The sequence below is a fragment of the Trichosurus vulpecula genome, chromosome 8 (genome assembly GCF_011100635.1).
Source record: "Trichosurus vulpecula isolate mTriVul1 chromosome 8, mTriVul1.pri, whole genome shotgun sequence".
In the NCBI taxonomy this organism is placed as follows: Eukaryota; Metazoa; Chordata; class Mammalia; order Diprotodontia; family Phalangeridae; genus Trichosurus; species Trichosurus vulpecula.
This window is the reverse complement of record NC_050580.1, coordinates 52,603,200-52,620,024: the sequence shown is the minus strand read 5'-3', so window position 1 is coordinate 52,620,024 and position 16,825 is coordinate 52,603,200. Positions and strand designations below refer to the sequence as shown.

General features: G+C 40.4%; 1 protein-coding gene across 2 annotated transcripts in view; it reads right to left on the bottom strand.

Moving 5' to 3' along the window:
* Window positions 1-16,825, bottom strand: part of SGPL1 (sphingosine-1-phosphate lyase 1) — an 84,051-nt gene that overhangs the window by 37,040 nt on the left and 30,186 nt on the right. For both annotated transcript variants that reach the window (XM_036735192.1, XM_036735193.1), the window contains exon 4: window positions 1,230-1,297. In XM_036735192.1, the coding sequence (XP_036591087.1) occupies window positions 1,230-1,297 (68 nt within the window). The remainder of the gene's footprint in view (window positions 1-1,229; window positions 1,298-16,825) is intronic.

The following is a 16,825-nucleotide window of genomic DNA, read 5'->3' as shown; positions in this document are numbered from 1 at the left end:
ATCACCTCCTTGCAGTAAATGTGTTAGAAGATCCTTACACTACAAATCCAGGATGAGTTTTCTCTTTCTTAGAAACATAAGCAGCCCATCACTCAGCAGCTCTCAAACTGCCCTTGCTCAAGTGTATGACAAAGGTATCAAACCCACAGCATTCTTTTTCAGACTAAGACTGCTTCATCCACGTTAAAAATTTGTCAATCAGTGTATGAACCTTCTTTGGTTATTTTCCTCAGAGCTTCAGGATATTTAGATCCTGTGTCCTCATCGGAACCTCTCCACCTCTCCAGCGTGACATCATGCAAGTGACCTTGATTTTCAAAGCAATCACTATCCACTTCATTTCCATTTCTTTCACTGTCTACACTTTTGTCTACATGGTTGCTCTGCTAAGAGAAATGCATTTTTTGTTGCAATCTTTAATCCATACAGCTAAAAGGCATTCCATTTCTATCACTGTTACACATCTCGTTCTTGTAACTGTTCCCAAACCTGATTCCACTCCGCCCTTTTCTCTCATTTTGCTCATGTGCTTGATGACATTCCATACCACAGACCCTACAACCACATTCGTGCCATTCAATCCCATCACATTTTCATCCAAATGTAATAACAAGCCTCTTCTTTTGTTACACTGGCAGTGTTTCCGTCCAAAGTAGTCTCCCTTTGGTCCATTTTTTAAAAGTTAACACAACTGTAGGTAATAGAGTAGGCAGCAGCACATCATATCCCTTCCCATTTGGCACAGGCAAGTGCAGATCAATAACATAGGGAGGTATCAAAACCCTCAACGAGTTTACGTGCGCAGCATTAACTGCATTTTGGACCGCTTTACATGGAACGTATCATTTTATAATTTGCACTAAATCGAGTTTTGCATTATTCAAACTCCCATTCATTAAAACTAGCTGTGCATAATGTAAACAAAAAATTAACCAGAAAAAGTCAAAAGTCAGTGTTTCAAACTAAAAAAAAAAAATAAGCATGGCTGGAAGGGAGAGATATAAGACATCCACCCCCACCCCTTTGTAGAGGTGAGAGGCTCACAAGCATGGCACAAGGCACATATTTTTTGACTGCCTTCAATGCACTGCTCAGTTATGCTGAATTTTTACTTTTTTTTTTGTCTTTAGATGGGAAAGTTCCCTAGGGAAAATTATGATGATTTTTTTTTGAAAAGACAACAATAAAAACTTATTTTTTTTTAAAGGACATAGAAAGATTATACTTACCTTAGTACCAATGATAGGGACTCTTCTGATGATTCTAAAAAACTTCTTTTTGGCTCTTGAAAACAAGCCTGAAAGAAGCACAAAGGCAGCCCATTAGTCAGCAGCTTCCGAACCTCCCCAACTCAGGCATCAAACTCACAGCAGCACAAAATTCCCTGAGATAGACAGAACCAGGTGAAAACAGAGTTGGAAAATGTTTAACAAAATTTTAAAAATACAACATAGATAATGTGAATTTGTGGTTTTCTAAGTCCACGAGTAGCCCACAGTTTGACGCCCATGGTGGTTTCCCTTGCCCTCAGGCCCTACTGCCAGTTTTATTCCAGCATCTCCAAACATCCACCCATTCTACACTTACCCCAACAAGAAACTTCTAATTCATGACGTCTTTGGACAGAATCTACCTTCCTGTTCTTCTTCAACAACAGTTTGACAGTGATTTCTGGCCCTGGGCACTCCTTAATAATTATGGAGGCCCACCAAATCTCACGGAGGACAGTACAGGAAGGACTGGGGCCACAGTGTCTCCCTGCTTTCTCATAGGTCAGTATCTTCCAAATCAAGTACAATGGCTTTGTTTTGGTTTGTTTTTCCCCCGGTCATCCTTCCGGACATTCTCTCTGCAGCAGCAGACACTGCTGACCGAACTCCCTCACTCTATCTGTCCTTCTCCCTGAGAGTCAGTACCACTCTGCTCTCCTATTTCTCTCTCCCTACCTCTAACCACTTCTTTCTTTCCTTTGCTGCCTCTTCATCCCCTTCCTAATTCTTTAAGGCAAATGCTCTCCTTCTTCCCTCCATGCTCATCCTTAATAAACTCACTCCTTCATTCCTATAGCTCCAACTATCACCACAAATTGCCTACACACATTTACCTTGATGCTCCCAGAACTCTTTGGACCTCACTACTTCTGAAACCTTGATGTTATCTTTGACTCGCCTCTTTTTGTTCCTCCTAATTAGTGCCCCCTCCCAACCCTCCTCCATACATCTGCCAAAATAATCTTCCGGAAACACAGATCTGACCATGTTAGTCCCCAGCTCAAGAATCTTCCCTTGCCTTTAGGATACCAATCCTTAATTTAAATTTTTTTTTTAGTTTATTTATTTATTTTTAGTTTACAACATTCAGTTCTACAAGCTTTTGAGTGTTAAATTTTCTCTGCCTCAGAGCCAGGAGAACACTGTACACAACCACAGATATATGGATTCCGTGAGGACCCACCCTGACAGACTTCACTCCTCTCAGTAACACAAGGTGAAGGCACAACTCCAAAGGACTCACGATGGAGAATGCTACCTACATGCAGAGAAAGAACTATGAAGTTTGAATGCAGATTGAGGCACACTTCATGCTCGCCTTTTTCTCTTCTCTTTTGTTTTTGGGTTGTTTTTTTTTTTTTGGTTCAGTTTCTTCTTTCTGATTATTCATTCCATTGGTCGTACTTCTTCTCCGCAACTTGACTAGTGTATAAATTAATTCAATGCGAAGTCATTCATGGTAGTTATATGAGATTCCATGCCTTCTTGGAGAGGGAGGGGAGAAAATCTGGAACTCAAAATTATGTAGAACCGTCTGTTGTAAACTAAAAATAAAAATAAATTTAAAAAAAAATTTTCTCTGCCTCCCTCCCCTTCTCCCTCTCCAAGATGGCATGCAATATGATAGAGGCTCTACATATACATTCACATTAAACATATTTTCACAATAGTCATGTAAAGAATTATAACCAATGGAATGAACCATGAGAAATAAGAAACAAAACAAAACAAAAAAGAGAGAGGAAACAGTATGCTTTGATCTGCATTCAGACTCCATAGTTCTTTCTCTGGATATGGATAGTATTTTCCACCATGAGCCTTTTGGAATTGTCTTAGAACCTTGCATTGCTGAGAAGAGTCAAGTCTATCAAAGTCAGTCATCATACAATGTAGCCGTAACTGTGCACAATGTTCTCCTGGTTCTGCTCCCCTCACTCAGCATCAGTACATATAAGTCTTTCCAGGTTTTTCTGAAGTCTGCCTGCTCACCATTTCTTATAGCACAATAGTATTTCATTACATTCATATACCACAACTTGTTCAGCCATTCCCCAATTGATGAGCATCCCTTCAATTTCCAATTCTTGGCCACCACAAAAAGAACTGCTATAAATATTTTTGTACAATCTCTTTGGAATACAGCCCTAGAAGTGGTATTGCTGGGTCAAAGAGTATGCACATTTTTGTGGCCCCTTGGGCATAGTTCCAAATTGCTCTCCAAAATGGCTGGATCAGTTCACAACTCCACCAACAATGCATTAGTGTTCCAATTTTCCCACTTCTTCTCCTGCATTTATAATTTTCCTGTTTTGTCATGTTAGCCAATCTGACAGGTGTGATGTGGTAACTAAGAGTTGTTTTGATTTGCATTTCTCTAAACAATAGTGATTTAGAGTATTTTTTCATAGGACAATAGATAGCTTTAATTTTTTCCTCTAAAAACTGTTCATATCCTCTGACCATTTATCAATTGGAGAATGACTTATATTCTTATAATTCTGACTCATTTCTCTATGTATTTTAGAAATGAGGCCTTTATCAGACACACTGGTTGTAAAAATTCTTTCTGTTTTCTGCTTCCCTCCTAATCTTGGTTGCATTGGCTTTGTTTGTGCAAAAACATTTCAATTTAATATAATTGAAATTATAGGATTCCAATTTTTTAGCCTGGCATTTCAAGCATTCACAACCAAACTCCAGCCCACATTTCCAAAATTACTTTTACCTTTCTCCCCTTCATGCCACAAATTCACCATTCCATCTCACACTCGTGCACAGGTTATCCATTGCCTAGAATGTAGGGCCCTCCTCACCTCTACCTCTTACAACTTGGAGATTCCTTCAAGAATCAGCTCAGATACTTCTTCTGGATCTTCTCATCACTAGCTAGTTTTCTCTCTCTCCTCAAGGGTTTTTATTCAACTGTTCATATGTTAAATCTCTCCAGCAGAATAAAATAAATCTCTCCAGAAAAATAGATGCATCTTGAGAACAGGGACTGATTTTGGGGGGGGTGGGGGTTGTTCCCCACTCATGCCAAGAGTAGCACCATGTCCTACACATAACAGGCACTTAATAAATGTTTGTTGAACTGAACTCCTCATTTCTCATATCTAATCAGTTGCCAGTTCTGTTCCCTAAATCATCAACTGCTTGGCCCAAATAGCTTATAGATATCTCGTACTCAACAACATCCAAACAGAATTTACCTTTCTCCCAAAACCCTTCCTGTTCCCTAACTACCTACTTCTACTGCTCATGCTCGTCCAACCACCTTTGCAGAATGTATATGCACACCTCCTCCTCTCACTTTTTTTACACTTTTTCCTTTGGTGATCTAATCAGCTCCCCTGGATTGAATCTCTATGCATATCTCTCCAGAATCTACATAACTAACCCTCATCTTTCTCCTGACATCCAATCTCACATCACCTATAACCTGTGGGCAGGCACACAGGTATCTCAAGCTTCTAAAATATAATCCACAGATCACAGATTTAGTAGTGAAAGAGGCCTTAGAAACCAGCCAGTTCAACTCCTTCACTTTACAGATAAGGAAAATGAGGCACAAAGAAGACATGTGACTTCCCCAGGGTCCCATCTCTGCTAATATTGTTCAGTATCTCTCCTCCCTCTCCCTGCTCCTAAACCCTGTGCAATCTGATTTCTGACCTCATCATCTAGTCAAAACTACCCTCTCCAAAGTCACCAACCATTTCTTAACTGCCAGATTGGATAGCCTTCTGTGTTGGTTTTTTAAGGTTCTTATTTATTTTGGAGGGAAGAAAGCAATCGGGGTAAGATGACTTGCCCAGGATCACACAGCTAGTAAGTTTCTGAGACTGGATTTGAACTCAGGTCCTCCTGACTCCAGGGCTGGTTCTCTAGCCATTGTGCCACCTAGCTGCTCCCAGACAGCTTTTTGTTAATACTCCTTCTCCTTGACATCTCTGCAAACTCTGACACAGCTGGTCCCCACCTCCTCCATGACTTTCTCTCCTCTCTGGGTTTCTGTTCTCACTCAGCTCTCCTGTGTGATTGCTTTTTCTCAGTCACCTTCACCCACTATGGGTGCTGCCAAGACTCTGGCCTGGGTCCTTTTCTCCCAGATAGTATCTCATCTGGGGAGCTCATCAACGGGTTCAATTATGATCTCTATAGAGACAATTCTCAGACCTACACACCTCAAAATTAACATGCCTGAAACAGAACTCATCATCTTACCCTTCAAACCTTTCCCCTCCTCCCAACTCTCTCATAACTATTAGGGGCAGCACCATCCCCCAGTCACCCAGACTTGTAACCCCAGGGTCATCCTCCACTCCTCATTCCACTCACCTCACCTTTCCAAGCTGCTGTCCGAGCCTGTCAATTCTACATTCAAACATCTCTTTCAAACACCCCCTTCTCTCCATCACAAAACCACTGCCCTAGGGATAGGTCCTTATCACCTCTTGCCTACTCTATGACAACAGCGTTTTCACTGGTTCCCCTGCTTAAGCACCTCTAGTGGCCTCTGGGATCAAATATATAAAGTCCTCTGGTGTGGCATTTGAAGCCCCTCACAACCGGGGCCCTTCCTACCTTTCTGGTCTTCTGATACTTTACTCCCCTCTGAGTCCTCAGCCACACTGGCCTCCTTGCTGTTCCTTATACATGACCCTCCATCTCCTGACACTAGACCTTTGCACTGGCTGAGCCTCATGCCTGGAATTGTCCGCTCTGTCACCTCTACCTTCCGACTTCCCTGGCTTCCTCCCAGACTCAGTTCTAGCTCTTCCTTCTGGAGAGGGCCCTTTCTCGTATACCTCGGAGCTTCCCCTCTGTGTATACATGTATCTTGTATGTGCTTAGTTATACTTTTCCCAATCAGAATATGAGCTCCTTGAGGGCAGGGGTGGCCTCTGCACTCAGCGCAGTGCCTGGCACACAACAGCTCAATAAAAGCTCTGATTCACGTACTTACTGATAAAGAAACTGCTCAGATGGGCTCAGAGCCCCAAACCCAGAATCAGAGGTCACCTAGAATTCTCTTAGCAAACCTCCTTATGGCCAAATCACATGCTCTCTTTGCAGTCCTGTTTCCAGCCTCTCTGAGGCTCTGACCTTGCTGGACACCCTCCTCTTCTGGCAGTTAAGACTACAGGCAGCTAGGGGTGCCACAGCACAGAGCACGGGGCCTCAGACACCGCCTAGCTGTGTGACCCTGGGCAAGTCAGTTCACCTCTGCTCGTATCAGTTTCCTCACATGTAAAACGGGGATAACAATAGTACTTACTTCCCAGGGTTGTTGTAAGGATCGAATGAGGTGATTTTAAAGCACTCAGCACAGTACGGCGCATACTAAGTGTGCTATGAATGTTAGCTATCACTATTATTATTATTATTCTAGCATTTTGCATAGTGCCCAACACATAGTAGGCACTTTAATGCTAGTTGACTGACTCCTACATCTATAATACCCTCCGTCCAGATTCTCCTCCTAGCTCCCTGACTGCTCCCTCTCAGACTCCTTTAATGGCTCACCATCCACAACATGACCCTACCTAGGTGCTCCCCAAAGCTCAGTGAGACTTCCCCTCTTTTCTTCTCCCCAGATGCTCTATATTGGTGAACTTGTCAGCCCTCATGGGTTTAGCTGTCGCCTCTATGCAGATGAATCACAGATCTATATATCCAGCCGCAGCCTCTCTCCTAATCACCAGTTACCATTTTAGATTGGATGTTCCAGAGACGTCTCAAACTCAGTATGTCCTCAATAGACTCGACTCTTCCCCCAAGCCTACCCCGCCCCTTTCAAAATTCCCTGCTTTTGTCAAAGGCACCAACATAACCCCAGCATTACCTACAATTCCTCATGCCCTACTCCTGCCATGTTTTTCCTCCAGTCATACGACCACCTTGGTCCAGGCCCTCGTCACCTCTCTCCCAGACCACTGCAGCAGCCTCCTGTTGGCCTCCCTGCCTCCAGTCTCTCCCCACTCACATCTACCCCATATTCTGCTGCAAGGGATTTTCCTCAAGCACAGATGTCACCCTGCTCAATAAACTCCAGCGGCCCACTACTGCCACTAGAAAAACAATAAAAACACAAACTCCTCTGTTTAGCTTTTAAAACTCTTCACACCCCGGGTTCAACCAACCGCTCCAGTGTCAATGGGCATTACTTCTCTGGCACTGGCCTTGCCTCTGCTCCTCACCTATAAGACTCCATCACCGTCTCTAAGTCCATTGCTCCGCTGTCCCTCCTGTCGGAAATGTACCCCCTCCTCACCTCCACCCTACACAGTCCTTCTCCTTCAAAATCCAACCGCCATGTTCTACAATGTTCTTCCTGATCCTCCCCCCTCCACCCCACCCCCGCCCCCACCAAATGACAGCATCCTTAGTCTCAAACCACCTCATACTTAACCACTTTGTGTAATATTTATTCCCATTTTTCTTTGTACTTAAGACATCTTGTCTCCTCCCTTAGAATAGAAGCTTCTTGAAATTAAGGATTGTTTCCCTCTTTGTACCTGCACACCTACCGAAGTGCCAGGAACACAGCAGGTACCTGATAAATGCTTCTCAATTGATTTTCACTCTCCTATGCTGTCTCTGTGACAGAATACAGAATAAGGGCCTGGATCATCTCCTTTTCCCACACTGTAACCTAAAAGCACAAGTATCATTCTCCCCCAATGCCTGGAGTAGTGCTCTGCACACAACAGACACCTGAATATGTCACATTATCAGAGCTCTTAATAACAGAGTTTACCCCTTATCTAGCCACTTTACTTCCACTCACAAAGCACTTCACACACCTCATTTATTCCACACCCATGACAAAAGGGTCACAAATAATATGACCATAACTATCAGAGGCAGTATTGGAAACCAGCTCTCCTGACTCCAACAACAGCACTCTTTTTAAAAATGTATACATGTTTTTTATTTTGCTAAATATTTCCCAATTACATATAAAAAAATTAACATTCATTTTTCAACATTTTGACTTCTAAATTCTCTCCATCCCTCCCATCCTTCCCCCTTCCCTGAGAAGGCAAGCAATTTGATATCAACTACACAAGTAACATCATGCAAAACATTTCCTTATTAGCCACATTGCAAAACGAAACATAGACAAAACGAAAAATAGAGAACGTTTTAAAAGTGTGCTTCCATCTGTACTCGGAGTTTGCCAGTTTTTTCTCTGGAGGTGTATAACATTTTTCGTCATCAGTCCTTTGGAGTTGTCTTGGATCAATGTATTGACCAGAGTAGCTAAATAATTTACAGCGGATTATCATACAATATTGCTGTTATGTACACTATTCTCCTTATTCTGCCCACTTCATTTTGCAACAGTTCATATAAATCTTCCCAGGTTTTTCTAAAACCATCATGCTCACCATTTCTTATAGCACAACAGTATTCCATCACAACCATGTATCACAACTTGTTCAGCCATTCTCCAACTGATGGATATCCTCTCAATTTCCAATTCTTTGCCACCAAATAGTACAAATAGTCCCTTCCCCCTTTTCTTTGATATCTTTGGGATACAGACCTGGCAGTGGCAGTGCTGAGTCAAAGGGCATGTACAGTAGCTCTATAGCCCTGTGGGCAGTAGTTCCAAATTGCTCTCCAAAATGTTTGGACTAGTTGACAACTCGACGAACTATCCATTAGTGTCTCAATTTTTCCACATCTCCTCCAGCATTTGTCATCTTCCTTTTCTTTCATGTTAGCCAATTTGATTGGCATGAGGTGGTACTTCAGAGTTGTTCCAATTTGCATTTTTCCAATCAGGAGCAATTTAAAACATTTTTTCATGTGACCATGGATAGCCTTAATTTCCATTTCTGAAAAATGCCTGTTCATATCCTTTGACCATTAATTAACTGGGAATGGCTCTTATTTTTATAAATTTGGTTCAGTTCCCTATATATTTGAGAAATGAAGTCTTTATCAGAGAAACTTACTGTAAAAAATTTTCTCCAGTTTCCTATTTTCCTTCAAATTTTGGCTGTATTAGTTTTGTCTGTGTAGAAGTTCTCTAATTTCATGCAACTGAAATTATCCATTTTATTTCCATGATCCTTGCTGTTTCCTGTTTGGTCATGAACTCTTCCCTTATCCATAGATCTAAAAGGTATATTTTCCCACACTGCCCTAATTTACCTATGATATCACCCTTTATCTCTAAACCTTATACCCATTTTGACCTTATCTGGTATATGATGTGAGATACTGGGCTATGCCTACTTTTTGTCAAATAGCTTTCCAGTTTTCCCAGCAATTTCTGTCAAATGGTTAAGTTCTAACCCCAAAAGCTTAGAGATTTGGAGTCATTTCTATGGTCAATTACTACATGTACTGTGTACCTAATCTACCCCGTTGATCAACTATTCTATTTCTTAGCTAGTCCCAGAATGTTTTGATTGCTATTTTGTAATATAGTTTGAAATCTGGTACTGCCAGGCTGCCCTCCTTCACATTTTTTCATCAGTTCCTCTGATATTCCTGATCTCCTGTTCTTCCAGAAGAATTGTGTTACTATTTTTTACAGCTCTATAAAATAGTTACTTGGTAGTCTGATTAGTATGGCACTGAAAAGGTAAATTAACTTAGGTAGAATGGTTATTTTTATTATATTGGCTCAGTCTGTCCATTAGCAATTAATATTTCTCCAACTGTTTAGATCTGTGTGAAAAGTGTTTTGTGATTGTGTTCATATAGTCTCTAGGTTTGTCCTGGCAGGTAGACTACCAAGAATTTTATATTGTCTGCAGTTACTTTAAATGAAATTTCTCTTTCTATCTCTTCCTGCTGGGTTTTGCTGGTAGTTTATAGAAAAGCTGCTGATTTATTTTATATCCTGCAACTTTGCTTAAGTTAATTGTTACAACTAGTTTTTTAGTTGATTCTCTAGGTTAAGTATAACAAATGCCCATTTCTATTCTTTCAATTGCTTTTTCTTGCCTTATTACTATAGCTAGCATTTCTGCACTAAATAATTGTAGTGATGATGGACATCCTTGCTTCACCCCTGATCCCACTGGAAAGACCTCAAGTCCATCCCAGTTACAGACAAGGCTTGATCTTGTCTTTAGATAGATTTGTTGTTGTCCAGTCGTTATAGTCAGGTGTCCAACTCTTCATGACCTCATTTGGAGTTTTCTTGCCAAAGATACTGGAGTGGTTTGCCATTTCCCTCTCCAGTCATTTTACAGATAAGGAAACAGGCAAACAGGGCTAAGTGACTTGCCTAGGATCATACTGCTAATAAGTGTCTGAGTCTGGATTTGAATTCAAGTCTTCCTGATTCCAGGCATGGTATTCCATCCACTGCACCGCTCAGCTATCCAAATAGATACTATCTTTTTTTAGGCTCCATTTATTCCTATGCTTTCTAGTGTTTTCAATAGGAATGAGTGTTGTATTTTGTCAATGGCTTTTTCTGCATCTATTCAGATAATTGTATCATTTTTTGTTATTGACAAGGTCAGTTATGGTGACAGTTTTCCTACTATTGAAACAGCCCTGCATTGCTGGTATAAACCCCATCTGGTCACAGTGTATGATCTTTGTGATATGCTGTTGTAATGTTCTTGGTAGTAATTTATTTGAAACGTTTGCACTGATATTCACTAAGAAAATTGGTCTATAGTTTTCTTTCTCCATTTTTGCTCTCCCCAGTTTAGGCATTGAAAACAAATATCTCATAATTGCTAAAATTTCATTTTCATTGACAATGCACTGACCGTCTTATTTTTGATACTGGTAATTTGGTTTTTCTTCTTTATTTTTTAAATCAAATTAACTAATGTTTTAATCGTTTTATTTGGTTTTTTTCATAGAACCAGCTCCTAGTTTTATTTATTAGTTCAATTTTTAATTATCAAAATAAATATTAATCATCTACTGTGTTAAACTGCTCTATGTAGACATTAGAGAAGACACAAAGTCTACCTAGCAAACAGTCCCTGCTCTCAAGGAACTTCTAGACAAGTAGAAGGATGAGCTATCTACATAAGATAACTATCATTCATTGAAAAGTGGTTAGAAATGACTAAAGAGCAGATATTATCAGTACAGGGAATTACATGAACAAAGGGCATGGAGGTATCAGAGTATACTGGGTGTTTGGGGGATGAGAACTATCTAGTTTGGCTAGATCATACAGTATGTGAAGGAGAGTTATTATGAGATAATGGTAGCTTGGTTTCAGATTGTATGGCTTTACATGCCGGGAATTTGAACTTTACTCAAGGCACAGGAGAACCACTCTAGATTTTGGAGCAAAAGACTGATAATACCAGAGTCTTTTGTTACAAAATATAAATCTGACAGAGATCTAATAGCCAAGTTGTATAAGGATTTTAGTCAAAGAACTGAGCTTATAGTATGTAAATATATAGTATATAAAAGTCAATCCCCAAAAGATAAATGATCAAAGGATATGACTAGTGTCCCAAAGGATTGTAAACTCTTAACCACATAGAAGAATGCTCTAAATAACTGATAACAAGGGAAGTGAAAATGGGCTTCACCCCACACCTAGCAAACTTGCAAAGATGGCAAAAGATGGTAACAGTTAATGAGTTAATGTTCAAGGGGCTGTAGAAAACCAGCCACACCAATGCATTGTTAGTGGAGCTATAAATTAGTCCAACTATTTTGGAAAGCACCTTGGAATTGAGCTTAGAAAGTAGCTAAAATGTTCATTTTAGAGAGATAATGCTTACTCTCAAACTTTATTCTTAATATGTACAGATTGAACTGACTCCAGTTAGAATAACTGAATTCAGTCTGGTTACAAAAAATTAACTACTCTGTTAAAATAGGGACTGTAAAATTGTGCTCAACAGATTCGAGGAAATGTTTTCTGGTTAACTAGAGGTCTGAAAGAAAATTTTTTCATTTCAACCTTTGCTACTGAAAGTCTTTTAAAAATTCATGTATGTCCAGCTCCATTCTAGATGCAGAGCAATTTGGAACTATGCCCAAAGAGCTATCAAAACCCTTTGACCAAGCAATACCACTACTGGGTGTGTATCCCAAAGAGATAAAAAACAAAATGGAAAAGGGCCTATATGTACAAAAAGTATTTATAGCAGCTCTTTTAGTGGCAGCAAAGAATTGGAAACTGAGGAGAACTCCATCAAATGGGAAATGGCTAAACAAGTTGCATATGATTGTGGTGGAATACCCATTGTGCTTAAGAAATGACAAGCAAGATGCTCTCAGAAAAACCCGAAAGATTTACATGAACTGATGCAAAGTGAAATTAGCAGAACCAGAACACTGTATATAGTAACAGAAATGTTATTTGATCAACTGTGAATAATTTGGCTATTCCTAGCAAAACAATGATCTAAGAAAATTCTAAAAGACTTAAGAAAAGTGCTATACATCTCAAAAAAAAGAATTGATGGAGTCTGAATGAAGATCAAAGCATACTTTTCCTTTATTTTTCTTGGGGCTTTTTTGTCTGTGTTTTCTTTCACAACATGACTAACATGGAAACATGTTTTGCATGACTGCACATGTATAACCTATATCAAATTGCTTACCTTCTGGGGGAGGGGGGCTGAAGAGGGAGAGAACTTAGAACTCAACAATTTTTTTAATGTTAAAAACCATTTTTACATATAATTGGGGACAAAGTAAAATATAAATAAAAAATAATTTGGATGCTCAATTAGGGATCGGCTAAAAAAGATGTTGTATATGATTGTGATGGAATATTGTTGTGATATAATAAATAATGAGCAGGATACTCTCAGAAAAACCTGGAAAAACTTACATGAACTGATCTAAAGTGAAACGAGCAGAACCAGGAGAACACTGTACATAGTAACAGCAACGTTGTGCAACAACCAACCTTGACACTTAGCTATTCTCAGCAATATAATGATGCAAGACAATTCTGAAGGACTTATGATGAAAAATGCTAGCCATCTCCAGAGAAAGAACGGATAAGAGTCTGAATGGAGATCAAAGCATACTTTTTGTTTACTTTATTTTTCTTGGTTTTTTGTCTATTTTCTTTCACAGCATGACTAACAGAGAAATAGGTTTTGTATGACTGCACATATCAAATTGCTTGCCTTCTCAATGGGGGCCGGGGAAGGGGAGGGGGGAGGAAGAGAATTTGGAGCTCAAAAATTTTTTAAAACAAATGTTAAAAAATTGTTTTTATATGTAATTGGGGAAAAATAAAATTCTGAATTCAAAAAAGAATTTGGATGCTATGACATTTGGTGAGTTTACATTTAGTACTGATATCATTTCACTGTCCATGGTGCCTTTTAGCAAGATGTAGTTTTCTTGCTTATCCCTTTTAATTAGGTCTTATTTTTGTTTTTGCTTTCTCTGTGATTGCTACCCCTGCCTTTTTCACTTCAGCTGAAACATAATAGATTCTGCTCCAGATCTTTATTTTAACTCTGTGTGGTTCTGTTTCAAGTGTGTTTCTTGCCACTTCCCTCTTGGGTAAGATAGATTTCTGCTACTGATGAGGGCACAGTCTCTGGGAACCCCTTGAACCCTTAAACTCTCCTTGAATCTTCCCACTCGACCTGGCGTTGGCCTGAGGCTATAGCCATTAAGCCCAAATGCCTACCTTGCCCAGTCCTCTATTGTCCAGCTGTTTCCCACCCTTAATCCTGTTTCCCATCCTTAATCCTGATCAAAATATCTATACCCTAGCTCAGTTACCCCAGCCCTTTATGGTCTGTCATTTCCATATAGCCTTCAGCTATTTCCCCCACCCTGGAGTCTGACCTCATCCCAGTCCCTTCAAGCTCCTCCTTAGACTCCTCCTTAAGTCCCTCCCTAGACCCCTCCTCTGGTCACCCCAGACCATCAATCCCTCCCACAACCTTTGTGTATATAATCTCCATCTTGCCTCCATGAAGGCGATCAGATCCAATCTAGCTCAGATTGGTCTGGCCCACTTTCCTTACAGGCATCGCAAGGGGTGGGATGTCTTGGGGCAGGCCTATTTGGCTAACTCTTAATAAACTTTATCTTTTCCCTTGGCTGAGAAAGCTTGAGTCGAATTCTTTCGGCAGGACCCGGTGTGTCGGTACTTTGGGGTGTCAAGCACCTCTCACCCCAAACCCTCATCACTACCAATTGAGTGTGTATATTTTTTCCCTTCTTTGAACCAATTTACATGTGAGATTCAAGCATTGACTATTCCACCCCCATCATCTTCCCCTCCACTGTAAAAGCTCTCCCTTGTTTAATCTTTTATGTGAGATAATTCTCTCTATTCTTCATCTCCCTTCTCTCTTCTCACAGGGCACCCCTCTTTCTCACCTATCCATTTTTTTATATCATTTCAACATAACTGACTCATGTCTGTGCCTTCTTTCTACATAAAATCCTTCTAACTGCCCTAATAATGATAAAGTTCAAAGAAGTTATATGAATCATCTTCCCATATAGAAAGGTAAATAATTTAACTTTATTCAGTTCCTTGGAGCTCTAGTCTGCTGATGCCCTTGACTGTGCTAAGGCAGGTGGGGGGTCCTGGTGCTGGCATTTGCTGCTCCAGCACCCTGGGACTCAGTGGTTTGCAGAGGTGGGACTTGCTGGGATGCTTCCTGTCCTGGAATGTGCTCCCCTTTTACCCAAGTGAGACAGACCTTGCTTGCCAATCTTCCAAGTTTCTTGGACTAAAAGATTGTTTCACCCCTTTTTTTTGCTGGTTCTGCTGTTCCAGGATTTGTTTTCAGGAGCTATTTTATGGATGGAAGCAAATGTGGGATTTACTGTTTATTTCACCATCTTGGCTCCCAGAAGCTCCCATCTTAAATCTTTTGTTGTTGTTGTTGTTGTTGTTTTTTCAAGGAATTCATCTTGGGCTTGTGTCCAATTCACATTTTCCTTTGAGAATTTACTTGTGGCCATTTTTTTGCTTCTTGATCTTCTTTGTCACCATAGTAGCTTTTTATGGTCAGGTTCTTTTTGTTGTTGTTTGTTCATTTTTCCATTTCTTGATTTTGAACTTCATGTTAAAGTTGGGATTTATTCCCTGTGTAGGAGGAGAGCAGGGCACTGTCTCAAGCTTCAGGCTTTTTTGCAGTGCTATTTTCAGAACCATTTCCGGGTATTTGGAAGTTTTTGGTGTTTCCAAGGTGTTATGATCCGGGGAGGGATGTGGTCACTGCTCTCCTGGTCTGTACTCTGGTCCTTACCCAGGAAGGGCCTCTGATCCCTTGGGATTGCAACTGATACTGCTCCTCAGGACCCCTGTTCCTTTGGGGTCATGATATTGTTCCTAGGGGTTTCTGAACCCTGATGACTGAAAGTAATACTGCTCCTCACAACTCCTGCACCCTCTTGACTGAAAATGTTCCTCTCTGCCCTTGAAATGTGACCTAGAAGTAGGTATAGGCAATGGATTTGCCAACTAGCATCTGGTCCTGCACCTAGTGCTAGCACAGAGAGGTCCCCTTACCATTTCTGGCCAGGTGCTTCTGCCACCACCCCCTAGTCCCACCAAGCATCATTTTTTCCATTACACTGACAGCCTCTAATGAGGCCCTTTGGCCAGCCAGAAGAGATAGGGCCCCTCCCACAAGAGTGATAACACATTTAGCTGATCACACTTTAGTTAAGGGCCTGATCCAAGTGTGAAGTTTTCTGCTGAATGCTGAGGAGAGAATCATTCTAACAACAGCTAATATTTATTAACCGTCCTGGCCCCCTCAACTCACAAAGAACTTGGGGTTGGTTCCTAGCACTAACCATATACTGCCTGGTGTTGGTATTAGTTATCTTTTCACAAGCATATGCCCATCACTCCAACCAGACCTTGATCGCCTAGACCACCAGCACTAGTTCCCACCACCACCCCTAGAACATATCAGTGCTCCAGAATATTTGATGGCTTACTTTAGGGAGCACAAAACATGAAAAGCAGATATCATTGTAATCTATTTCCATAAACTTTTACAATAGCAAAAAGCTGCTTTTTCACTCTTCACCCTCTTTAAAGTTTACATTACAAGTTATAGTTTGATAGCTATAACTAAGACCAAAAACAAAAATATATAGGGAAAGGCCGAATTAATTTGCATTGTAAAGTGTTAGAGCTGGAAGAGACCATGATTTCTGATTCTACCAATAAGCAAACTGCCTTTCAAGAATAAATTAGGAGAGGTCTACAACCTAGGGAGACTGTATTAGGTACTGCCAAAAGTAGAGATGTAAAGAGGCAGAAATAGGAAAAAAAGATGAGAGCTATGTTTAGGGATGAAAACAAGGAAAGAAAGGAAAGGTGAGAGCGAGAAAAAGCAAGATGTATTACATTATGAAAACCAAAGAATGTCAACTGGAAGGCACCTTAAATATCCAGTCCCAAATGATACCTGTCTGCTCCCAACTATACTCCATGAGATTTTTTTTTAACCAAAACATATTCTTACCTAATTAGCTAACACATAAGAAGAGGGAGGCAAGTAGCACTGAACCCACTATCACCATATAACTGTCATGACAACAGGCCTGGGTCAATTAGCAACTGTAACTAAAACTTAATAGTCATTACATTT